Genomic DNA, 26,720 nt, shown 5'->3' with positions numbered 1-26,720 from the left:
CAGGGCACACAGAGACGAACAACCATCCACGCTCACATTCACACCCAGGGACAATTTAGAGCGTTCAATCAGCCTGCCATGCATGTTTTTGGAATGTGGGAGGAAACCGGAGTACCCGGAGAAAACCCACGCAGGCCCGGGGAGAACATGCAAACTCCTAGTAAAATATATTAAGATGTAATTTATGTTGTTTCTCTTGAAAAAACACTCATTATGCCTCCCACACTTTCTTTTTAAACTTCAAGGCTGGCATCACTTACAGTCACGCAATGTTAACAAAGCTCCATTTTCAGCCACAAAAATGGCAAGGGAAATGGACTAGTGTTGATGTGAAGTCTGTTATTCTTAATCTTTTCAGGTGGAAGTAATTTCCTATAAGCTGTTGTATCATCACTTTACCAGTAGAGGGTACTAGCAGCCATTCATTCATTCATTCATCTTCCGAACCGCTTTATCCTCACTAGGTTCGCGGGGGAAGCTGGAGCCCATCCCAGCTGCCCTCGGGCAGCAGGCGGGGGACACCCCGAACTGGTTGCCAGCCAATCGCAGGGCACACAGAGACAAACAACCATGCACGCCCACACTCACACCTAGGGACAATTTAGAGTGTTCAATCAGCCTGCCACGCATGTATTTGGAATGTGGGAGGAAAGCGGAGGACCCGGAGAAAACCCACACAGGCCCGGGGAGAACATGCAAACGCCACACAGGGAGGCCGGAGCTGGAATCGAACCCGGTACCTCTGCACTGTGAAATCGACGTGCTAACCACTGGACTACCGGGCCACTAACAGCCATATAACTCCATCTGCTGTACTGTACTGTACAGTACCTGTATATGCGCAAATGAGCGCCCGCCACCGCCCAGTACTATGTACGCACCCAGCCAAATATCATAATGCAATCAACTAAGCTTCATTGTTGTTTCCCAGAGGGCGGTAGGTGTACTGAGTATCAAACGACACAGGTTATGCATGTTACAAATTGAGTTTAAAAAAAAAAAGCAACTGTTCAGTGGTTGAAAATAATCCATCCATCCTTTTTCTGATTTTCTGATCCTCGCAAGGGTTGCGGGGCGTGCTGGAGCCTATCCCAGCTATCTTTGGGCAGTAGGCGGGTGAGGGGACACCCTGAACAGGTTGCCAGCCAATCACAGGGCACACATAGACGGACAACCATCCGCGCTCACATTCATAGGTTGAAAATAATAGTTATAGTAATTATTATTATTATTATTATATTACTGCTTTATTTGTATGGCGTGGCACATCTGCAGCTGTAACAAAGCACTTGACAGAACATCCATCCATTTTCCGAACCGCTTGATCCTCACTAGGGTCGCGGGGGGTGCTGGAGCCTATCCCAGCTGTCTTCGGGCAGTAGGCAGGGGACACCTTGAATCAGTTGCCAGCCAATCGCAGGGCACACAGAAACGAACAACCAGTCGCGCCCACATTCACACCTAGGGACAATTTAGAGCGTCCAATCAGCCTGCCATGCATGTTTTTGGAATGTGGGAGGAAACCAGAGCACCCGGAAAAAACCCACGCAGGCCCGGGGAGAACATGCAAACTCCACACAGGGAGGCCGGAGCTGGAATTGAATCCGGTACCTCTGCACTGTGAAGCCGACGCGCTAACCACTGGACTACCGGGCCGCCCTTGACAGAACATGTAACATAAAATAACAATAATACAACAAAACACATAACAAGACATCGACAATAATACCACCATAACAACTATTCCTTGTTTGAAGCTGTTAGAAATGAAACAGCATCATCATCATCATCATCAGTCATCATCATCATCATCATCATCCTGAACTTGAATACGACAAAGATGGCAGGAGTTGACATCTTTCATTAATATGAATTGTGCCGCAAATGTAAAACAATGATAACATATAAAATACTACTACTACCACTACTACTACTACTAATTATAATAATAATAATAACTGTAATTGGAACTGAGACGTGCTCAAAAATAAGATTTTATTTTGGCAGGCCGGCTACCGGAAGTGGCTCTTGTCCGGGCGCTCTGGTCAACACCATGTCCGGAAACAACCCAGCCAGAACTTTTGACACTCTCGAATCTGACGGGCTAGTCACATTTAGCACCAATGAGTCCGGGTGATCCAGGTCCGGATGTAAGCGGCTCCGCTGGTACCTTGTTTTGGGCTCTTAGCCTCTTAGCATATTAGCTTTCCGGAGTCAGCAAATTTTTCATTCAGAGTTGAGGTTTTCTTCAGAAAATGTCCCAAGGAGACGCCAGAAGCTATTTTTTGCACAGCCTACCAGCACAGGTCAACTGGGAGTTCTGTCGGGTCATGGATGGACTGTCAGACCTGGACTGGACCCGCTTTGGTGAGAGAGAACCCGACTTGAAACTGGACGGAGAAATGTCTGTTTTCATTTGTGCGTCTTAATGGGAAACTCGTAATTTGTTCTCATGTGTCCATTTAAAGTTGGTGTTGAATCACTTTTTGGTCGGAACCAAGACTACAACTTAGTTGACTTTTAATGACTAAGTGAACGAACGTTTTTGTTTAAATTAGTACAGTGTTTAAATCAGGGATCACCCACTTTTTATTTAACTCCTTGGGTACTGATGAATGCAAAGCTACCAGATCGACACATACTTCAGGGGAAAAAAATGCTTAAAATTACTTTATGTGGTAAATAATAATTAAGAATTGTTTTATGTTAAAGCACTAATCAGGTAATTATTTCTCACAATTATTATTATTAGCAATGAGTTGATTTTAAGTGGTCAACAAATATCAACATGCAACACCATTTCTATACATTTCTGCAAGTGTTAACGTCTTCAAATGAGTTCTAAAACATTCCTAGGACATCACACTATCCCATCACTGTTAAGCTATTCTTAAGTGGCCCATGGGCCACTCATGTGGTTAGTGAGGGCTACTTGGTGCCCGTGGGCACTGTCTTTGGCATCCCCTGGTATGCAGAATGTTGATGCCCGAAGACAGCTGGGATAGGCTCCAGGACACCCACGACCCTTGTGAGTATAAGCAGATTAGAAAATGGATGGATGGATGAATGAAGTAATGAAAGCCATGAATGAAGCTACATCATCTACATTGGAGCCAAACAGCTTTGAGAATGTGCTCACTATGGCACATGTACACCATGTAAAAAGTGAACAAACCATGTCGGACAAAATAATCAATTTGGTCTGTGGGCACTGGAATTGTACAACACAGCCAGCTTCCAATTCAAGCCAAAAAGGAAGAGGCAGTACAAGTACTGTAGAATGTGTAGCCAGGAACTTGGTGTAACTGGTAAGTAAGTAAGTAAATGTATGGACTTGTTCACAGCTGTTGAACCATGCATGTTTTCATTGTCAGAGAAGGAGACATTGTAAACATGTGAGTCAAATGAAAAGTACATGTTTCAATAGATATCTCCATCCTCTGATCAAATCGAGTGTTGTTTTTTAATTTTTTTTCAAGCTGTCTGATCGACGCCAAAAATTATTATCGGATAAAGCCATAAATTATACCAAAATACAAATGAAGCCACCCTCTCTAGTAAAGGGCTTGTGTGAACATTTTGCAATTCACATGAAATGTCCTTACAAGGTATGTTTTGATGGGGTTGGTCTGCAAGAGCGACTTTGGGGTGTACTGGAACAGAATTTATTCAACATCTTGTTTAAAGTCTCCTCAGAAGATTGGAATCTGCTCAAGCTGATTGTTACATTATTAACATTTTAAGAGAAAGGAAGGACGAAAGAGTATATGGTACATAATTATTCCTAATAGCCCTCTACAACACTACTTTAACCCATTTTGGAATGGACTTCTGTCTCAGCTTCAGCGGTCCTTGGAGATCAAGTCAGCGTGCGGTTAGCTGAGAGAAAGGAGAGGCGGACAGACGATGTAATGAGCCAATGGGGCAACAGGAACGGACGCGTTGGTGAGCTGCTGGACCTGTTGGAGCATCAGCAGCTTCTCCGCGCGAGAGATGTGATCCTTCACTGTGCGTCTTCTGACCTCTGACCTCTGTACCAGTCACACGATTATTGCTGAATATTATTTTTTTCTGCATAGGGGTGACAGAGGCATCTTCACTTGCTCCTCCTCCTGTTAGCCGATCTCACTTGGATCCTCCTCCCATATCAATGGTGGCTCCTCCTCCTCCACTGGCAACCCACATAATCAGCACTACTTCTAGTACGACATGCAGCCTTAATCATGCACTTGAACTAACCACACTGAACTAACAAGACTGTAAAAAAAAAAAAACGAAACAAAAAAAGAATCAAACAGATTTCATAGAGACATGACATCAAAGAATGGAATAGAGAAAATACATGCTTTCATGAGTCCTGCAATGGGGACATTTTCCTAGCAGCAACATGGACCATAAGAGCATAGAAGACTTGAAAATCCACAAACCATCTTTGTACATATCAGACGAGACAGTAGTGCTGTGACAGCTACCCATGATTAAATACAGCAGACTCCCACTTGCTCATGGTTCAGCGCACGCGGGTCCTCATTTTCACTGCTTTATTTTCTATATTTTTAAATACCTTTTGCATTCCCCATTTTTCATTGAAACATATATTGAATGTTTATCAGCTTATTTTTGGGGAATAATCTGGGGGGGGGGGTTATGGGACAGCCGTCGCTTAATTACACATATAGACAGACAAACACTCACATTCACAGCTACAAATTTTAATTCAATTCAATTAACCTAACAAACACATTTTGGAATGTGGAAGGAAGCCGGAGTCCCCGTAGCAAACCCAGACAAACACGAAAAAAAAAATGTAAACACCATGAAATGAATGAAAACATTCACACAGAAAATCAAACACCCAACCGTAGAAGTATGAGGAGCAAAACACTCAGTAACCGCCCGACTGATATAACATAGTTACTCAATGATTTATTAACATTTTTGCACAGTCTGTTGTTGGTTGTAGAGTCAGGAAAACGTGTGTGAATGAAAGGAGCTGCTGAGTGCTTTGATTTGATTTGATTTGTTAATTCTGTTTCTCAGTCAATAGAGCACTACCCCGACCACGCCCGCCACCCTCAAGTTTGCATTCTGGTCAACCTCGAACCCTCCAGGTTAATTAACGCTCATGAGGAACTAATAATGATCACTGCTGGCTCATGTCACAAATCACTCAATCCTCTAGGGCCCTGCATTGGTGGTGTCTGGCGATGCCGGCTGTGGGTTGATGTGCTGGTCCTATGAGGAGGTGCATGCTGGGACTGAGGGGTTTTCGCCAACCCTGCAGATCGGTGAGGGCGGCTTTGGAGTCGTGTACAGAGCGCGCCTAAAGAACACTGACTGTGCAGTCAAGAGACTCAAACAGGTCAGCAAATCCAGGAATCTACGCTAACTTTGGCACTGGTTGCATAAATTTGGTCGTCGCCTTTTTGTGGTGGTACAGCATGATCATATTTGCTGATGTATAGATAGTTGTCTCAATTGGCATGTTGTAGCTTTGTATGATGTAAAGATTGACGGTGACTGAAGATATACTTGCAAAATATTTTACTGTAACAACCTTGTTTACAAAAAGCAGCGGCGGACGAAACTGGTCAGCTATTTTATATTACTTAAAAAGAAGACATAAAAAGGAAACAATACTGCACTGTGGCTTTGACGTTGCGTCAAAATAAGTCCTTGCATGAAAGTGGTCCGTGCTTCAAAAAACAGTGGACACCAGACGGTTGTCCTATCCTTCTTTTCCATTACCCCCAAACAGCCTTACACCATGCCGCCTAATTGCAGTTACAACAGGCACGGGGCGGGGCTGTTTCAATTGAACTGTGCAAAATCTCACAAAAAAACGAGTCGCGAGTCTCCACCACTGTTTTCATCGTGAGTCAAAATATGAATTGAAAGACATTTCATCGATGCTGCATGTCATACATAAAGCATATTTGACAATAAAGATGACCTTGACCTTGACCATTGCATGATGTGGCCAGAAGCTTTCATCCATCCATCTATCCAACCACAACCGTCGGGCCGGTGAAGAGTCGAGAATCTGCTCTGTGTATGGAGACATTTCGTTCAAGTGACACCCGGCGAATGGCGTGTGCGATTGTGAAATGTTTTACCCCAAGTGCACTAATGTAATCCATTAGTAAATCTGAAATTGTAAATATGGTTCGGTTTGCCTTTTATTGTTTATTTTATTTTATGTACTTTGAGGAATTTGGTGATGCCTGGCGTAAAGCCTGGAAATGGGCCTGTGCAGCCAAGTCACTGGCAATCAGATGTACAATAATAATAATAATAATTAATAATAATAATAATTAGTAGTAGCAGTGGGCGGCCCGGTAGTCCAGTGGTTAGCACGTCGGCTTCACAGTGCAGAGGTACCGGGTTCGATTCCAGCTCCAGCCTCCCTGTGTGGAGTTTGCATGTTCTCCCCGGGCCTGCGTGGGTTTTCTCCGGGTGGTCCGGTTTCCTCCCACATTCCAAAAACATGCATGGCAGGCTGTTTGGACGTTCTAAATTGTCCCTGGGTGTGAGTGTGGGCGTGGATGGTTGTTCGTCTCTGTGTGCCCTGCGATTGGCTGGCAACTGATTCAGGGTGTCCCCCGCCTACTGCCCGGAGACGGCTGGGATAGGCTCTAGCACCCCCCGCGACCCAAGTGAGGATCAAGTGGTTCGGAAAATGGATGGATGGAGTAGTAGCAGTAGTAGTAGTAGTACATGGTATTTGACTGGTTAACACGTCTGCTTCACAATGCAGAGGTGCGGGGTTCAATTCCGGCTCTGGCCTGTCTGTGTGTAGTTTGCATGTTCTCCCCGTGCATGCCTGGGTTTTCTCCGGCTACTCCGGTTTCCTACCACATTCCAATAACATGCGTGGCAGGTTAATGATAAACTCTAAAATTTCCTTAGGTGTGATTGTGAGTAGGAATGGTTGTTGGACGATGTGTGCCCTGTAATTGGCTTGCAACCTGTTCAGAGTGTCCCCCGCCTACTGCTCGAAGACAGCTGGGGATAGGCTCCAGCATTCCTGCGACCCTCGTGAGGGGGAAGCGGTTTAGATAATGGAAGGATGGATGTTCTTCCCAACATTCTCTTCTGTGAGAATGTATGAAAAAGAAAGTTTCCTACCGCAAGTGGTTGATAAGTGGGGGGAGGGCAGGGGGAATTTGACTCACCGCTGATTGGAAAAAGAAACTTAAAAATTATCAACATAAAATGTCCTCCTGTGGGATCACAGCAAAGATCTGTTTTCAAAAGGAAATCATAAACTTAATTTCAACTAAATATGGCATATGGCAGGTTCAGTTGAACCATTCTGGCATGGCAAGGAGACTCTGGGTTTTTAGGATGATGAAATTGAGGAATCTGTTGAAAATAAAATTCATTTTATGATGATATTATTATTATTATTATTATTCCTTATATTTTTTAGAAATATTTCTGTAATGTATCCATTTTTTAAGGATTTTGCCCGTATGCCACTTTTTAAATACATTTTAAAATTTCACATACCCCCTGGAGTGCCTTCACTTTTCCCTCAGTGGCACACACACACCCATTTGAGAACCACTGCCCTACAGTATATTGTTACAAATCCCGATTGAAAATTAACTTGTCATCTTAACCAGCTATGATTCCAAATTTTCCATTTTCCTTTTAAATGTCAAAATCATTAATAAATCAATAAATCAGCAATTTAAAAGTATAATTGACTCAAAAGTAATACAGACGTAATATTGTAAATAAACTTATTTTCAAATGCAAATAACTAGTCATATGAAATATATTACATTTTCAAAGTAACTTACCCTACATCTGCTGAAATGATACATCAATATATAATGAATAAACCCTGGATAGTCAGTGGCGGTTCTGGGGGGGGGGGAGCAACGGGGGCCAGTGCCCCTGTAGCACCGATTCTGGCCCCCCCTGTGGCCCCCCCTCCGAGCGTAGATTACGCAGTCGGCACTTTGGTGCCGAGTCGCCGACGCGACTCGGCACCAAAGTGCGTGATTTAACATTCTAGTCTGACCCTTTAGTGCGCTGCGCCACTTAACTCATTCAGTACCAGCCAATTCTGGACCAAGTCTGAAAAGACGTTTAAAAACGTCTTTGGGAGTGAATGAGTTAAAAATGAGCGGGAAAATGAGAAGCAATCCGCAGAGAAGGAAATTACCACGACACGAGTGCTATTTGCGTGTGTGTGTGTGTGTGTGTGTGTGTGCTCGCGTGTTTGTGTGTGCGTGTGTGTGTGTGTGTGTGTGTGTGTGTGTGTGTGTGTGTGTGTGTGTAACTTTTTTAGTCTCCCTTTTTATTTAAATTTTTATTTAACAGGATCAATATATAAGACATTGCCTTTTAAAATTTGGATAATTATATGCATGTAAAACATCTAGCTTCAGTGTATTTGCAATTTTTGTCCCAGGGAGACTGGTACCATATCATCCCCTGGCTTGAATATTCTCAACAGATGGACACGGCGTATTGTTACGCTTGCAGACATTTTTAGCCCTCCTAATACTGTTTTTTTTCTCCTCACTGTAATGTTATGACTACAATTTCAAAGTCTGAAGAAATAAACAGTCAAATAAGATTTCGAATCTGTCTTTTTAGCCCTGGGTTGAATGTGCCCCCGCATCAAAACCCCTGGCCCCAGCCCAGCCCCCTCAGTGAAATTGATCCAGAACCGCCACTGTGGATAGTGGGCTTATTATGTTGTTTTCTGTTTGTAAAAAAAGAACATCAATTTAAGACCATTTCATGTGGTTGACTTTGCCTTAGTCATTTGTTGTATCTAAAATGTTTTGGTGATATTATTTGGCAATATTTCAATGTGTATATTCCTAATTTATGCTATTGTGTCTTTGAATCAGAAGTTACTTATTGCATACTTACCCCGGTAATTATTTGTAGGATGATTTTTTTTGTGTTCTTTCTTCAGTTATACTATTTTAAAAACAATACATTTATCAAATTTCTTTTTGACAGGACTACATGCAGGACTTGAACATAAAGGAAACCTTCAATGCTGAAGTGGAAAAACTATCAAAGTTAGTGTCCTCAAGCACGTACATGTATACACCGGCATACACTTAAAACTCATGCGCCAAGCATGGGCCTTGTTGCGTGTTACGATGAAATATTTGTCATTCCATTCTATGGCCGACTAGGTTCAGACACCCAAACATTGTGGACCTGCTTGGATTCTGTCAAGGCCCAAGTGTTTGTCTCATCTATAGCTACATGGAAAACCGATCCCTGGAGGATCAGCTCCACAGCGTAATACACACACACGCACACATGCACACACAGGCACACGCTGATATAGGTGTGTGTGTTTAGGTTTCTTCTACTCTCACGTGGCCTGTGAGGGTCCGCATCGTTCATGAAACATCAGCAGCGTTGCAGTACCTTCATTCTCCTCCAGATGGACGCAACTCTGTCATCCATGGCGATGTGAAAAGGTTAACACGTCACAAAACCTACTTGCACAAGACACTGTCGGGAAGAAGGAAATATTACATTTGGAACGGTCAAGGTCCAACATTATAACGTTCCAGTCAAATGTAAATTAGAAAAACGTGGCCAACAAGCATGATCGTGTGGTACATCAAAATTGGATTTCATTTTCTTCAGTATCACGGGTGCTACATTTTTTATTAATTTTTTTGGTGGGGGGGGGGGGGGGTCAACTCTTCTTTAACTTTGGGGCAATCTACTTCTAAAGAAAAGGTTGAGTTGAGATGAATTTACTCAGGAATAATTCATTCTACTTTCACACTAACCCAAAAATATACCAAAATAGGTTATATTTAGTCTTTTAGTGTATCTACTCAGGCACCACTTCTGCCACTGTTATCCTAAAACTGGCATTGTGCAATAATGGATATAATGGAATCCCAGCAATGTCCATCTGTTTTTACTGTCACCACCATATGTTGTAATAATGTAATTAATACGTATGTAATTAATAATACAAAATAAATGATTATAATTAAGTTTAGTATAGAGTTTATGCAGACTTAAGCAGTATTTATAAAAGCATCATAAAACTGTTTTCATTGGTCGTTCTGATAGGCACTCATGAAAGTACATTGAGATGACTAAGATTTCCATTCTATTTCAAGGTTAACATTTGACATTAAATGAACACCTATGATATCAATATTCGCCACTTAGATATCAATATTGTACTGTATGACGATACATCACAGTAATCGTAGTAGGAATTGTGACTTCAGAAATTTGTGACTGCCCAGTTTTACAGAATACATCATGTGACTTCTAGTATATAGTCAAATTAAGTAAATAAATTGGGTCTCCATCATTTCCATTTCCTGTTGCAGTTCAAACATCCTTTTGGACCGCCACCTGGTGACAAAGCTCGCTGACTTTGGCTTGGCTCGCTTTGCGTCTCCAAACACATCGAGCCGTCTGATGTCCAAGACGACCACAGTGGGTCAAAAGTCCAAGGTGAGGGGAACGCTGGCATACCTGCCAGAGGAGTACTTGAGGAGTGGTCAGCCGAGGACGTCGGTGGACGTCTACAGCTTTGGTGTGGTGAGTCCCGATTATCTCATGCTTCAGATCAGAGGGTCACCAACTCCGGTACTCTAGGGCAGCGGTCCCCAACCTTTTTTGCCTCACGGACCGGTTTAATGTCAGACAATATTTTCAGGGACCGGCCTTTAAGGCCGCATAAATACAACAAAATAATATGCTATGACTTGCATTAAAACTGTGATATTTGAGAAACATAATAATAAACACGAATCATGACACGAGGAACGTCCCATCAAGCGCCTTGACCTGCGTCAAGAGTGACATGTTATGGACGGATGTAACAAAGAATCCAGTCAATTTTCAAAATAAAACAGCTTTCAGATTCTGAAATCAATACCCAAAAGTCAATGATACCAAGTGACCGACGGACCAGTTCCGGTCCGCGGCCCAGGGGTTGGGGACCACTACTCTAGGGCACCTATCTTGCATGTTTTAAATCAGTGGTCCCCAAACCCGGGCCGCAGGTCATTTGGTGCCGGGCCGCACAGAAAGACAAAATAACTTACATTACTTCCGTTTTATTCATTTCGGAATCTGAAAGATGTTTTATTTTGAAAAACGACCAGATTCTATGTTACATCCGTCTAGCAGGGGTGGGCAATTATTTTCCCGGGGGGGCCAAATGAGAAGCAGAAAATATTGTGGAGGGCCGGGCCAAAAGTTAGAAATAGGACTATTTGCTCCAAAATGAGACGAGTAAGAGACCTTGTGGCTTTTCTTTCCTCTCACTCACTGTCTCTAACTTTACCTTGTCTCGATCACCACACATGACAGCATTGCTCAGCTGATGTCGCGCAACGAACTTTTGAAGCCAGCCTCGGGACGCTTCGAAGTCTTCGATGCTCATAGTTAGTGCTATGGAACTCGCCTCCTCTCTTATTCGCGGTCCAGTTTGCTGAAAGTTTTTAACATGATAACAATTAAACCATTCTAGGAAATGTTCATTTACTCGAGCCACAAGCAATTCACTCTGAGCATGGAAATTGCCAGAATCGGACTGAGTAAGAATTGCTTCCTTGTTTTTCAAAGTCTCGTAGATTTGAGTCTTTCCGACTCCAGGCGTCTCCTGAATGTTTGGTACTTTGTTACCCGCTTCGTTTAATCAGATACGTATCACTTTCCCTTCCGTGGTCATTACTCTCTCCCTCTTTCTTCGTCTTCCCCTCCCTCCCTGTGCTCTGCAACTTGAAGTAACTGTGCCACCTGGTGTTGAAATACCTGTCATTACAAGTCCAAACGAAATGAATGCAATCAAACCTTAATTGTGCACCAATCTTCGGCGGGCCGGATTAAAAAGACCAACGGGCCAGATCCGGCCCACGGGCCATGGTTTGCCCACCCCTGGTCTACAGTATGTCACTCTTGACGCAGGTGAAGGCGGAGCTTCTTGGTCAGGTGACAGGTTACTGCTAAAATTAAACCCAAGAGCTAGCAAAATGAGTAAAAAAATAACAAACGTCTTTGAAAAGTTCCTTTGGGAAGAGGAAAAGGCCCAGCCAGGAAGGAGAGAGAAGAGGAGCCTACAACTTCCAAGAAAAAGAAGGCTATATTTACTAGACAGTATCAGGAGTCCTAATCAAGATACGGATCTATCTCAACGGGAGATTCCCACGCACCTAGCCCACTCTGCGTAATATGCGGCAATGGTGAGTTGTATTTTTCACACCCTTTGTATTTGCGTTATATCTTATTTTGAAGGCATGTTGTCAGAGATGTTCGCTCGGACGATCGAAAAAGGCTCGAACACAGGAACAAATTGTCTTTCTCTGTCGGCAGGAGGCACAGTTTTCAATGAAGCCACTCAGTGTGGGCTTCCCAACTGACACCCGACCCCTGCAACCTCTGCCGGCCCTTTTATTGACTGTATATGTAAATTGCAAGGAATATATCAGAAAAACACTCCCATCTTCATTAACATGACACACCTCTGGACGGCCCCATTGGGTCGCCCCTCAGACAAAACATTCTCTTGGTACCAGCACCAACATCCAAAATAATAGACACATGTACATTTTAACGAGCGGTGTCTGTAATCTGGTTTGTGACCCTTTCTCATGATGGCGTGTTTAAGTACTCCCTTCCGTCCAAGGTTAAATCTTTCTCTCTGAGGTACCATCTGCTCGGGTCCCTTGATCTATCTATGCTTCCATTGTGTGCAAGATGCTCTGAACACAAGCATTTCGAGGTCAATCAAGCATGTAACAAGATGAAACTTTAAAACATGACAACATTGCCTTTTTCTATTCTAACACGTTTAAACTTTACCATAGCGACCAGAGAGGGTTGCGGCCAGATCGGACATTCCTCCTGTCATGATGCGTGTTTATTATTATGGTACAAAAATACCACCGTTTTCATGCAGTCATACCATATTATTTTGTTGTATTTATCCGGCCTTAAAGGCCAGTCCCTGAAAATATTGACCAACATTAAACGGGTCCGTGGGGCAAAAAAGGTTGGGGACTGCTGTTTTCGATGACTCCAGCACACCTGATTGAAATGATCAGCATCGTTATCAATCTTTTGCAGAGCTGATCATTTCAATCAGGTGTGCTGGAGGAGGGAAACTTCTAAAACAGGGGTGCCCAAACTTTTTTGACTGAAGATCTACTTTTCGATCAACCAACCTCCCTTGATTGAAGCATTACTGCTGTAGAGGCGGGGGAGCTGTCAATTTCCTTTCAGCCCTCCTTGGACACAGGTTCTTTTATTTCTCTATAAGGTGGAAGAAGATCCAACACCACGTCGTCTTTTCTGAAGTTTATCACAACGCAACACGAATCGATTCGGGCTCCTGAGAGTCTCAGATTTCATCAGAAAGCATAGAAAAAATGCAGTCATGAGAATATATAGGGACAAAATGATAATGAGAGGCGGGCAGTTACGCCTCCATGCAAATCCTGGAAACAAAGGAATGTACATGTCGTCTGACCCGGTGTAGCTGGAAAAAGTTGGGAGTGGTGAGGTGAGACCAGACCACCACTGCCCACTATTGTCTTCGGTCTGATCTTTGATGTGATGGCAGGAACACAGATGCTCGAGATAACAGTTACTCTTTTAATGTCAAACATGTCCTCTGGAGGGGGCCCTAAAAGTAGTGGGGGTCGAGGGGCACTGAAGGTGATTGTAATCACAGTGAGCAGTAAATACCTCCAACAGCATTCTACATTCTTGTGTATGTGTTTGAACAGAACCAACAACAGAGAGGGACTAAATAAAATCACAGTAAGGAATAAACTCCTTAACAACCCTTAATAACTCTTGAGGGAATCAAAAAACAAAATCATCTGTGTCAAAATCTCTTGTCAAAAGTGGAACAACCAATCTGATCTTGTGCAAAGCACTACCTACAACCGGAAATAGAAGTCTTAGTCAAGCTTGACACCAATCCCCCACGTCCGTGTAGGAATGGAGACCAAATTGACCAGTTTAATCAGAAAGATCGGTGTTATTATTTCTGGGCCCCCTGATAACTTTGTCTCGGTTTCACGTCCAGTTGTCCTTCCGAAGGTCACTTTGGAGTTGGAAATGCGTCTTGGGGCTGTTGCTTCCCATCCAGGTAGACAGCATGACGGGTCCTTTGTGTCTTTTGTGTGGTCCCATTCATCTCAGCTGGTGCCATTCCCGCTTTAAGGCCCTCAGATGCATCTGCTCAGGACACGTCTGTGGCTTCGCGACCAGCACATCAGGGATGCTTACACCGGTCGAGTCTGCTCCTTGAATTCAGGGACGAGAACACTCAGATGTACCTCAGATAACAATTCAAACCCCAATTGTTGTAGGGGAACCAATGGAGTTGGATAAAGGGACCTCAGCGCGTCTGATTTTCTATCATTCAACCTAGTCAATTTGCAAGAGGCTATTCCCTCTAAAAGGTCCATAATCTCTTTGGGTAAATACTTACTCTTAAGTATTTATATATCCCTCTATTGCCCACAACTGTATGTCATAGTCACCCTGGGCAGATCAGGGGAAAGCTTGGCACACAATGGATTCGGGTGGGCGCCAGTAATATGGCTGGAATGTGTTATCCCCCTTTCCTCGCCTATGTTCAAATGGCCACTCGGCGCTTGTAGTGGGGTCATAAATTTAGCGCTCCTCACCCCATGCGGTGGAGGAGGCATCATCGCTGCCTTGTTTATCATAACTTTGTCAGAGTTACTTTGGTTATTCATTTTGTCTTTTTCCAATGTCGACGGCACTGGTCAAGCCGCCCATGAAATGCAATATAGCTCAAATTGAATTTCACTTGGCTCTATCCTCTTTTTCTTTTCCTATTTCAAACTTTTGCCTTATTCTTACAATTTATTCTTAAAACCTTGTTTTCTCGCTTTACTTACCTCTCTGCGCAATGCATTCGCCCTTTTCTCTCTCTGCGCAATGCATTCACCTTCGTTTTTTTCCTACTTACTCCCATACAATATTTTAACCGCTTTCTCACCTTCAGGCCTTCCGTCCATCTTACAGTTCACCAGATTTTTATCATACTCACCGTCCAATATTCTCCCTTATGGACCGTGACGTCACGTAATTCTCCAATTGTAACAATGGAGCTGTCCCTAACTTGCCCTAAAATACAGCTGTCTACTCAGACTGCGATCTCCAGTCGTCAGTCCTACGAATTTATCAGCATCCAGAAGAATAGAAAATTACCTGGACTTGCCTCAGCAATTACACCCGATTTTTAATTGCCTACGAACTCAGTTTGGTCTTTGCTCGTCAGCTACTGGCCGAACCTACGACTCAGCGGTTCTACCTAATTAAAACCGCCTACCGGTGACTCAATAACTGTGCCAATTCAGTTATCTACTTCTCAGTAGCAAATTTTAGACGGTATATTGTTATGAATATACCTCACACCTACACTTTAATTCCTTTTTCCTGTACAGTACCTCCTTTTTCCATAGTCATATATATCCCTTTAAACTCATTATCAATTTGGTATTTGCCACCTATGAAAAATCCAATCACTATACTTGGTTCAACACATTCAGGATCAGAGCAGTTTGATTTGATCGGTCCTTATTGGACATTAACAGGAACTGTGTAGTCCTTGATCTACTGGTTGATCGCGATCAACGTAATGGGCACCCCTACTCTAAAGCATGTAAGGATAGGTGCATTAGAGCAGTGTTTTTCAAACTTTTTTGAACACTTATTTCATTGGAAAAATTTCGCGGCACACCACTAGCTGAAAATGTGAACAAAACCCCGCTTATTTTAACACTAACGTGTTATATTGTTACTGTAACTGTTTTTAACATTGAAGAATGACGTTATAACAGCTTGAATTGGAATCAAATGGACACAAAGAAAAAAGTGTTTTATCATCTTCCATATTTATTGTTTCACTGTCGTCCTGCATTCATGCGGCACAAATTCGCTTCTCTAGTGGTCGAAACACAGGGCAATTGGCTAGGTGTTGCTGCTCCCTAGCGGTACTGGAGGGTACTGCACGATTACTTTCTGGGCGATTCACAGGCATTTTACCACGGCACACCTGAATGTCTCGAGGCACACCAGTGTGCCGCGGCACAGGGTTTGAAAAACACTGCATTAGAGGACTGCATTGGTGACCTCTGCTTTAGATAGATGAGAAGGTGAGACAGAATGCAAAGATGCAAGGAAATGAATACCTGGCAGCATAACTGTTCAGTCTTGAATTTTGTCTCTGTTTCCACAAGGCACAGTTATGCTGATCCTCGTGTGTGTGTGCGTGTGTGCGTGTGCACGTGTGTTTGCGCATGCACGCGTGCATGCGTATGTCTATTGCAGGTGTTGTTGGAGGTACTTACTGGTCGGCGAGCTCTGGAGGCAAACAAGAAGTTGGGAGATATTTACCTGGTTTGAACTCTTAGTCCCACACATGCTCACAAGTATGGGCATACACACGCTCACAAATATTTCCATGCTTCCGTAGAAGGACATAATCCAAGAAGTTCAGAAGGGCCCGACTGATTCTTATGCAGCGGCCTGGGGTAGACAGCTGGACCGCCGGCTGATCTCAGGTCAGTGTTTACCATCCGCTGTCCTTGGGTCTCACGGAGCCTCTCTTGACACTGCTTGTGGCGTCAGCAGGGGACGCCACAGAGCTGGCCGGGAGCATGCAGATGGTGGAGCTGGCCTGTGGGTGTCTCAACGAGAAATGGAAGAAGAGGCCCACCATGACTGAGGTTTGTTTATTATTTGATTTATGCGAATAGCTATGACCGTGCCCTTCCAGGCTCCAAAAAGCATCAACAAAACTTTGTGGTAGCTGAGAAAAGCAGCGCTTTTCAGTAGTGTACTTACATACGAACATAACAAAAACTATTTCATGAGGCCGTGAGAAGAAAAGGAGGCGGAGAGGGCAGGTCGGGGCTCTCGTTGCAAGGCAGGAGCAGTGCAATTCAAATAAACTCGGCTTGGATATGAAAATGTATGTCAAATAAGGCCTTTTTAAATACATTGTGAAAGATGATGAATGAAAAAACAATAATGGGCTGTGGCAAAAGATGACTTTTTTTTCATCGATGGCAAAAGGCCAGGTGCTTGAGCCCAACTTAGGTTCTATGTATGCATGTGACGGTATTTATAATTTGAAGAAACATCAAGAACTCTTTAGGTGTTTGTCAAGCTCGGAGTAGGTGGTGCTGTGACTAAGAGTCAATAATTGTTTCTGGATGTCTTCAGACCTGAACTGTCATCAAATGTATGACCTTTTGAAAAGATATAAGCCAACAATTTTTTTTTTTCATGGCAAAAAGTCGAGGTTTAAGAGAAAGAAAGATCAACATCATCAACAATTAATTTACTAGCCAACAAGTAGTTGATTTAGGTATTTATTTGCTTTGTTTTTCTCTCAAATTTCTCCCGCTGGCTAAAAGCCTTCTCTGTGACGCAAATGAGCAGTCGTAGTAATGCGATCTGCGATATAAGCAGAAGCGTTGTGGGTCATGTAGTGTGGTGTCCGAAAATGACGCCGTATTTTTTTTTTGCCACAGTGTTTTGGATTTTATGGGCATGAAGCTTTTTCCTCTGCAGAGATGTTCACGATTGAGAAAAAAAATGAATGTGGCTTCGTGTTACAAATCTATTATCAATCACCACCAAAATTCACATGCATATCTCGACCTATGCCCACGGCAATCTCTAAAAATATTGAAACAATCCCCTCAATATTTAGATTTTTATGAACATAAAGCATTTTCCTCATTCAGCCACATTAAACATGAGTGTGTGCCTATGGAGAGGAAGATGGTGATGTCATGAAATCTCAAATATTGGTAAAATCCAAAATTCTGTGGCGATTGTTTTGATATTTTCAGAGGTTGAAGTGAGCAGAAGTAGAGATGTGCATGTGCATTTTGATAATGATTGATCATAGTTTTCTGAGCCACTTAAAACGTTTTTACAGTAAGCGTTTTAGACCGTCCCAGGAAACTAGCATTAGCACTCACAGGCTACCATGTGTGTTTGGTGTTCTGTTTTGGTATGCTTACATATTTTAGCGTCTACTTTGGATTATACAATATACTATACAACTTTATTGATATAGCGCTTTCAACAACAGTGCAGCTGTGACAAAGTGCTTTACAGAACATTTAACATGTAGGCATGAAGAAGAATAAGAAAAGCTTTATTCGTCTCACAATGCAGAAATTCTCAATTTACAGCAGCAAAGTTATGAAAGGAAGAAAGTAGAAGAACAAAAAGTATAGGAGCCATTTATTAGTCAGCAAACTCACGTTTAGTAACAACCAAAAGACAGCTTTTATATGCCAGTGATTGACATCGAAAAGGAACAGCGCTCTCATGGTCTCTCTCCATTCCGACATTCGCGACCACACACATAGTGTTGGGTTTGTGAACTCGGACATAGGAGCACTAAGAGTAACAGAACATGACATATTTTGTCACAAGCACTCAAAGGCTACACGTAACAACAAAATGCATAACCAAGGTAACCCAGTACAATGTAATAATTTATAGTACCGGTTGGGGATTTTCTTTTTTCATTTCCAGGTGCACATCACATTTTGATTGTGTCGACCAATTTACTACCGGTACTTTGAAACTATACACACTAGCAAAGGAAAAGAAAATGTTTTGGATTAAAGTTAAATAAAAACAAAACCAATATACGTGTTGATTTGAATTATTCTTGCTCGCAGTGCATTTTCCTAACTTTACTCATCTGATTTCACTACTTTCTAGATTAAAAAAAAAAGAGCTTGGTGCCAAGAAGAGGGAAATATGTTTTTTGCACTATTTATAGTTTCATAGTTTTAGTGCAACTCTGCATCATGTATCATTTTTGGTTTCATTTTAAAATGCAATAAACATTTACAGCGAATATAAATAAATAAATAAATAAGGCCACAGTATTTCCTTCAATTTAAGTTGCTCCATCATTTATAAACATGTCAGGACTGCCGGTAGAAGGTGTCAAGTTTAATCAAAGATGAATATATTATCAAATAAATTGTCTTTATTATTAATAGGTACATACCTTAAAGCAGGGGTGTCAAAGTCAAAAGGACGGAGGGCCAGATAAAATTTTTTGCTGCAAGCCGAGGGCCGGACTGATCGAATGTTCATTGAAAATTTTTAAAATGACCACATATAGTTTATTGAACCAAATTTAATTGACTGAAAACCTAACAAATACATTCCAATATGGTCAGATAAATAAAGCAACATTTTCTTATGGCTATGTCAGTAAACTTTCATTTTCAACACGCACAAAAAACAAATTTCCTTTGTATAAAAATACCCATAACATGAATGAAAGAAGCCGGTATTCAAGGCACCATCAATAGCCCATATTTTCTCTTTTAGCAAAAGTAGGCTAAATTTACTTAAAAGAAAAACAAATACAGTAATAGCAATTTTCGATCATTTACTCAAATAAAATATTTTTAAAGCATAATTGGATTGAAATACAATAAAATAAAGTGCAAAAATTTATGAACCAAAAACAACACTTTCTTCAAGGAGAAGTAACAAGCAGCGAAAGCAAATACTGTATTATACTTTAGTTTTTAAACTTGAACTGAGTAAAAACTCTTAATATGTGATTGCACAGTAATATTCACTTCTTTGAGGCTGAGGCTGATACTCGGTGGTGTCTTATCTTTTCTACAAGTTCATCAATATTTGGGGTCAGGCTCTGAGCTGAGCAAATCCTCAAAATTGAGTGAAGGTGTTCAGCAGTAAGTCGACTTCTGTGTGATGTGTTGTTCAGCTTCATCAAAGAAAATAGTTGTTCACACACATACAGTATGTGCTGCCAAACCTTCGACGTTTGAGCAGCCTGGATGCGCAGCTGGGCCATTGTGTCGGGGAGGAAATGGGCAAACTGCGCAGCACCCACTGCCGTATCTTTTTCATGCACGATAGTTGTGTCATGCATAGGATGTAAAGCCAAAAACTCCTCTGTCACGCTTAAGATGGAGTCCACTCCGCGGATGAAAATTGACAACTGTGCAACATCAGAAACTTCAGCGTTCTCATCCACAGCCAAGGAATATGCGATGACATCTTTTCCGTTTTTCACAAGCTGCTCTTTTAGATAAATGGACATCTGCTCTACTCGCTAGGCAATGGTATTTCTGCTCATGCTCACGTTTAAAAAGAGTTGCTTGTTTCCGGGGCAAACTTCGTCACAAACTTTAAGCATACAGTTTTTAATGAAATCCCCCTCCGTAAGTGGCCGGGCTGATTTAGCGATCTCTTCTGACGCAATAAAACTGGCCGTGACAGCAGCCTGGCTTTTTGATTTGGCTTTTTTGAACAGAGTCTGTTGAGATTTGAGGCTTCGTTTTAATACCTCAACCTTCTGTAGCCTTTGTTCCATGTCCATATTCTTGTTTGTGTTCGCGTGTTTCGTTTCATGATGTCATCTCAGACTACACTCTTTCAATAACGCCACACTTTCTCTGCCCAGAAGACACACAGGTTTTCCAGCTACGTCCGTAAACATGTACTCCGACTCTCACCTTGTTTGAAACCTCCGGTTGTCAGTGTGCACCTTGCGTTTTGTCATTTTTGATGGGTATCTGAAAGCTAACGTCACTGTTATGCGAACGACTGCTTCACTAATAAATATTGAAATAAAGTGGCCACTGCTTGGCGCATCACCGTTGCATTGTGGGAAATGTAGTATTGGTGTGTGGAAAAGATCTGCGGGCTGCCGGCTTGCTGCGGTCTGCTGGCCGGTTCTAATAATAAATCAGTATCATCCCAGGGACCACTGAAAACCTTCTCGCGGGCCGGCACTTTCACATATGTGCCTTAGTGAATTCAAGCTGTAAGTTAATGTGGTTATATACGAGCCGCTGCTTGCTGGTGCGACATGCCACGATTGACCTATAATCAGATTAGTTGACTAATTGCTACTGCTGCTGATGATTAGTCCATTAGCTTAGTTTGAAGTCGATCGAATAAAATCTCCAGGATAAGTTAGTATAACCATCCTTCTATAAAAGGCCTAAAATGCGACAGCTTTTGTTGCCACGGCGAATTATCTGAATTCCTGGTGCAGCCCTCGCCACGCCTTATGCTGAAAAGTCACAATATTTACTATAGCGCATGATCAAAGTCTTGAGGCTTTTCTGACAAAAATTCAGGTAGATCTGGTCATTGTGCTCAGCGAAATACAGTACGGTACATTAAAAATGACATTTCTTCTCACCGCTAGGTGGCAGTATATTTTAAACAAAATATTGTCTTAGAGATGTCAAGTCAAAACTCTAATTGTACCTATAAGGTTTGGGATTTTGTGGATTTTGTACAGGAAATGTATTAACCCTTTCAGGCACAGCGGTGACTACAGTGGAGAACTTATCATGGTCTTAGGTTACAGCAGGTGTGTCAAACTCATTTCACATTGTGGGCCACATACAGACTCGGTAGATGTCAAGTGGGCCGAACAAGTAACATTATACCATACTGTGCTATGAATCACCAAAATATCATCTCTTTCCTTTGCTTTGGTCTCAAGAAGCATTGATTGGGGCTTTCATATCATTTGCTGCGTTGGGTCTATCTCGGTGACAGACTGAGACTGCTGTTTTCTTCCCCGATCAAAACAATGTTGTCTTCGACTGTGATCAAAACAGTGTGCCCCCTAGCGTGTAATCCACGAATTGCATTTTATATAAAATATTCATTCTGTGTCTTCAATGCATTTTTTTTTCACTTTTAAATGATCCCGCGGGCCGCATCGAACCTCCGTGGGGGCCGGTTCCGGCCCGCGGGCCGTATGTTTGACACCACTGGGTTACGGGGTGCATGAAAGGGTTAAGCATTTCCTCTTGTCGTGTAAGAAATATTAAATACTGCAATTGGATGGCGACCAGTTCAGGGTGTCCTCCGCCTCGCACCCAAAGACAACTGGGATTGGCTCTAGCATACCCGTGAGCCTGGTGAGGATCAGAGGTTCTGAAAAGCGGATGGATGGAAATATGAAATGCAAAATGTGATGCCCCCATCATGCAGTATGGTGAAAACTTAAACTCTTGAGATGGCGCAGTCTACTTTGGAAGTCAATCAAATGAAACCTCTAGGACAGGGGTAGGGAACTCTGGTTCCTCAAGAGCCATATCCTGCCTGTTTTAGATCCCTCCCTACTCCACACACCTGATTCAACTGTTCATGATTGTTTCAGGCCTCTACGGGGCTTGCTGATGAGCTGATGATTTGAATCAGGTGTGTTGGAGTAGGTAGTGATGGTCAAATGAAGCCCCATGAAGCAATGAAGCTTTGCATCCAATTGGTTTGCACATGTGGCAAAGCTTCATGGTGCATTATACTTTATGGCGCCATCAAGTGGTCCAGAAGCCCAACAGGTCAACAGTGTTAAGAATTCAATGGCTATTTGCCTAAGACAAAGATATGAATGTGCTTGTGTTAGTAATTTAGAATGTGAACAAAATACAACAAGTGCTCAAGATAATTTGTTATTCATTTTTATTTCGAAATAATAGCTTTCCCACAGTGGCTGGCTTTAAACGGTTTCTTTTTTTGGACAATATTTCACCAGTTTTAGAAAATATTCTTTCACAAGGCACAGATGAAGCTGGGGTGCAGAGAAATGCGAGTGCCAGTTTATATAAATTTGGGTAGGTATGGCCCAGTTTCATGGCTCTCCTTGCTCTCATGCAAGGCTCTATAATGCCTCAACATAGATGAGGTGTTATTGTTGTATACAAGTTCCCTTGCACACAACAGACACTTCACCTGTGAAATAACAATAGTTAGACAAAAGAACAAGCGAAAAGCTGCATTGTCACATTTATGTTAATGTAGTTTTTCTCCCTTACCTTATTGGAAGCAATCAAATCAAAATGCTCCCATACAGGGGAGGATCACCTTTTTCACGCAGGTTCCATTGCAAGCAACGGACACTGCTCGAAAAAAGATTGCACAAGTTGCACTGTTGCACACAGGTGTAACAAGTCCAGGAGCCCGAAATCCACAACATGTGAGATAACAGGCGATCGCCATTGCGTTTTGCAACCTATTTATACCGTGGTCTGTACTGTGTTTGCAATGCGTCGGACCACTCACAAAGCATTTGTGTGATTCAGCCGGCCGGCGAGGCTTCCAACGTCATCATTTCCGGGTTTTGCCGAAATGAAGCACGCCTCGATACAAGCTTCGTGGAGACGCCCCTCCCATTACTCGACACAAGCTTCGGAGCCTCAACCCATTTCGCCCCATCACGATGAGTAGGGTGGGATCTAAAACAGGCAGGATATGGCTCTCGAGGAACCCAAGTTCCCTACCCCTGCTCTAGGACAAGGTCCCACAAACACAAAAATTGGCCAAAATTGTACATTCAAAAATGTGTATCTCATTTCGTGTTCATTTTAGGATGTGCATTTGTTGACTTTTTTTGTACATTTCGGGTTGCTACACATGCCTCCCAATTTTCTTTGAACTAGGCCAAATGTTCTGCAACAGGGCTCCGTTGAACTTAAGTACTGGGTACGAGAGAACCAATTTTGTAAAATTGTGCATGACAACTTCAAAATATCCACCTTTTCGCCAGGCCCAATGGTCATACAACGTTTCATGAGTTTTGGGGCATGTTTATGCTCTCAAAAATGAGATTAATTTTGCTAAGAAGCAAAACAAAAAGAAGAAATAATTACAATTACAATAGGGCCCCAAAAATCCATTTTATATGTAGGTGCCTTTCAGGACACTGGAGTTTACAAGAAAACACACATATTAAATAACAGCAATTGAACATTTCAGGAGATTCACGAATGGCTGTTGCGCTCCACGTACACATCAAGCATGTAGTCTTGACATTGTCTTTTGATCTCCTTTCAGGTGTTTGACAGACTTCAGGACATCAGTGACCTGGTGAGGAAGAGCGACCTCGTCCCCACTCCTCACTGTGTTTCCCCTGGATATCCCCGCTCTTCAGATGCCAGTTTAGAGGTTGTGACCCAACAATTGTCCAAACTGGGACCGCGCGAGGACACCTACCAGCCACCAATAGGCACCTGCCCACCTCCTCCGCCATTCACGAGGACCGCCTTCCATTCTTCCCTACCTACTTCCTCCCGCCCTGTTCACTTCTCCTCTCTACCGCCTCACATATCCTCCCTCCGTGCTCCGTCTTCCTTCGCCTCACTACTTCCTCACACATCTTCTGTGCATCCGCCCTCCTCCTCATTTGAGAGTCCATGTGAAACAGATGAGAGTCGAGGTTTCTCCCAGTATGACCTTTCTGCTGGGAGCCAGATCAACTCCAAACTGTCATCCTTATCCCCACACACCAGTGAACAGGACCAAAATCGAACTGGGCCCACAAAATCCCGGTCCAGAGAACCTTCTGAGGACCAGTACAACCTTCATGACAGAATGGGACCTGGTCACCCACACAGGCTCCCCAGTGGCCCTCAGATTGCAGTGAGACCAGGACCAAGTGGATCAGAAATTTCCTCTCCAGCTCCTCTCCAGTCACTGTGTCCCCAGACCTCAGGTAAGGTTACAAAGATTGTCTGAAATGACGTCCATCAGTACATTATAACATGTCATGTGTTGGTCTGCTCTTGTGGGTGACCAGATGCTGTGCAGCCTTGTGAGGAGTTCAGGGGTCCGGAGGAGAGTGATGAGCTGGAATATCTTGCTGCTACAGAGATCTGACTGTTAGAGATGGATTTGGTATGGTTTGTGAATGAGTACATTCTTTTTGCTCAGGTCAACTATTGTCTATTATTTTGAAATAAGACACAAGTCAAGTATTGAGCCTCCCCACATGCTGAACCTGGATTACACCAGACTCTTGACTAATTGGGCATCCTGTCTGGCTCTTTGAAATCATAAAAATTGACCGTGGAAGCTCAAGGAAGAGTGACACTCCAAATTTCACATAAAGATGACAACTGTGACATTCGTCTTGATTGACACTGGACATTCACAGATTTTATTGATGAATGATAACAAAGGGGTACAGTTAATGGTTCATCCTGTTCCTGTTGTCAACAGCTTGGAAAACTGTTCACTGCAGTGTACTTCGTACATACCTATACAGACTATAAGTAGTGTGGTACATTGAATGCTAGTAACTTGACCAAAATTTCATTCAATCCCTTGGGGCTCGTACACTGAGTGACTTGGCCAAACGCAACTGAACTGCCACTGTGTGGTGTTTGACAACAAGTTTTCTTGAGTGGCTGACCATCAGCCAATAACTTTGCTACGATTCAAAATTTGAATCGCAGTCTACAATGAAAACAACATAAGAAAAGTAGCCATGCCGAATTACACATAAAAACATTTAAGAGATGAACATTTTTAAATATTGAGTCGGTAAAGTTTTGAAAGACAAGAAATTTTTCAGGCATAACTGCAAGTTTTTGTTTTTTTTAATAAGGAAATTTAAAAAAAGGTCGCAGTTCCAGTCTGGTCATGAAAGTCCAGAATAAGGCACATGGTGATCAGTGTGTGAAATGTTGACTGTTCGGTACTGGGTCGAGGGAATATGACATTAGGGTTTCCCTCAGGTGCCATAAAAAAGTGCATCCATGGCTTGGGGCAGGAAGGATTTCCTCAGTCAGTGGAGTAAGGCAGTGAATAATCCTCAGTCACCAGTGGATCAAGGCAGGGAGTAACAGCCTGTCCCAGAAGCTGCCTAGAGGTTGTGCTGTACACTGGGAACTGTGGCTTGTCCATGGACAGAAACTTGTTGGCCATCCTCCTTTCTGCCACAGATGTCAGTCTCAATGCCAACAACAGAGCCTGCTTCTTATCCTCCTCCTCCGTTTGTCTAGGCAGGAAGCGTCCCTTATCTTAACTCACTGTGGGTGCGAGTTGCCACTATATTTTATTTGTATTTATTTAATTTTCAGGAATTAATTCGATGCTAGCAGATAACTGATTCATAAACAGTTTCTGTGGTTTTTGATGCCAATTATTCAGGTGTATTTGTGCTGTTTCGAGGTTGCATTTGATTGGATTGGATAAACTTTATTGTCAAATGTACTGTATGTGTAACATACAGCACAGATGAAATTTCTTGCCTCTTAACATAAAACAAAAGGAGCTGCTGCGGGTGTCCGCGCCGCTATCAAAAGAAAAGTGAACAAAAAATGACAAAACAACACATGAGACACAGACAATCGTGCACTCTTAACCACTTTCCTGCATACACTTTGTTGTCTGAAGCAGTTATAGATGAAAGAGCAGAGAATCAAAGTGTTCTTTTCACCAGTGGATCAAAGTTTGATGATCCGATTACACCGTTGGAAAATGTTGCTTCAACCCATCATGTCACGAACATTCGCAGGGTCCGTATCTGTGATCTTTTCCAATCTACTTTACATGTAATAGTCGGAACTGCTGCTTGGAAGAAAAATTACACCTGCAGCTGCTACAACGTGCTGTACACAAGATCGAACATAAAGGTTGCTATTGAATAATAATGCAAACCTGCAATAATTTTTCAATAAATGTTTCTCTTTTAAAATGTTTGGTGCAGTTAACGTGCTTATATTCGTTCTCCATTGTAATATAAGAGAAGCAAGCATGAAACCTTATTTCGATAGCAGCTTGGTAACACAAAGTGCAATGCTGCTTGAGTGTGGTTGTTGCAGTCGACTGGACTAACGGCCATTTGTCTGTCCACTCATATGTGTCCGTTACGAGTCAAATTGCTG

The 26,720-nt window shown here is 42.6% G+C and overlaps 1 protein-coding gene across 2 annotated transcripts; it reads left to right on the top strand.

The window, feature by feature from the left end:
• The first annotated feature begins 1,994 nt into the window (after window positions 1–1,994).
• Window positions 1,995–26,533, top strand: irak1 (interleukin-1 receptor-associated kinase 1). 2 transcript variants are annotated; one of them, XM_086127908.1, is made up of 14 exons: window positions 1,995–2,367; window positions 3,841–4,008; window positions 4,080–4,202; window positions 5,041–5,111; window positions 5,183–5,362; window positions 8,989–9,050; window positions 9,171–9,279; window positions 9,343–9,464; window positions 10,347–10,560; window positions 16,339–16,407; window positions 16,484–16,571; window positions 16,642–16,736; window positions 23,887–24,544; window positions 24,629–26,533. In XM_086127908.1, the coding sequence occupies exons 1-14, from the start codon at window positions 2,256–2,258 to the stop codon at window positions 24,706–24,708; spliced, it is 2,151 nt and encodes a 716-aa protein (XP_085984034.1). In that variant the 5' UTR covers window positions 1,995–2,255; the 3' UTR covers window positions 24,709–26,533. The 2 variants fall into 2 exon arrangements, with proteins under 2 accessions (XP_085984034.1, XP_085984044.1); XM_086127918.1 differs by lacking the exon at window positions 1,995–2,367 and adding an exon at window positions 2,378–3,028.
• Window positions 26,534–26,720: the final 187 nt, after the last annotated feature.

The sequence above is a fragment of the Hippocampus guttulatus genome, chromosome 1, assembly GCF_054856545.1.
Source record: "Hippocampus guttulatus isolate MCC_2025c chromosome 1, RoL_Hgut_1.0, whole genome shotgun sequence".
NCBI classification, from domain to species: Eukaryota; Metazoa; Chordata; class Actinopteri; order Syngnathiformes; family Syngnathidae; genus Hippocampus; species Hippocampus guttulatus.
Note: the sequence above shows the minus strand (reverse complement) of the source record. Positions and strands in the feature narration are given on the sequence as shown.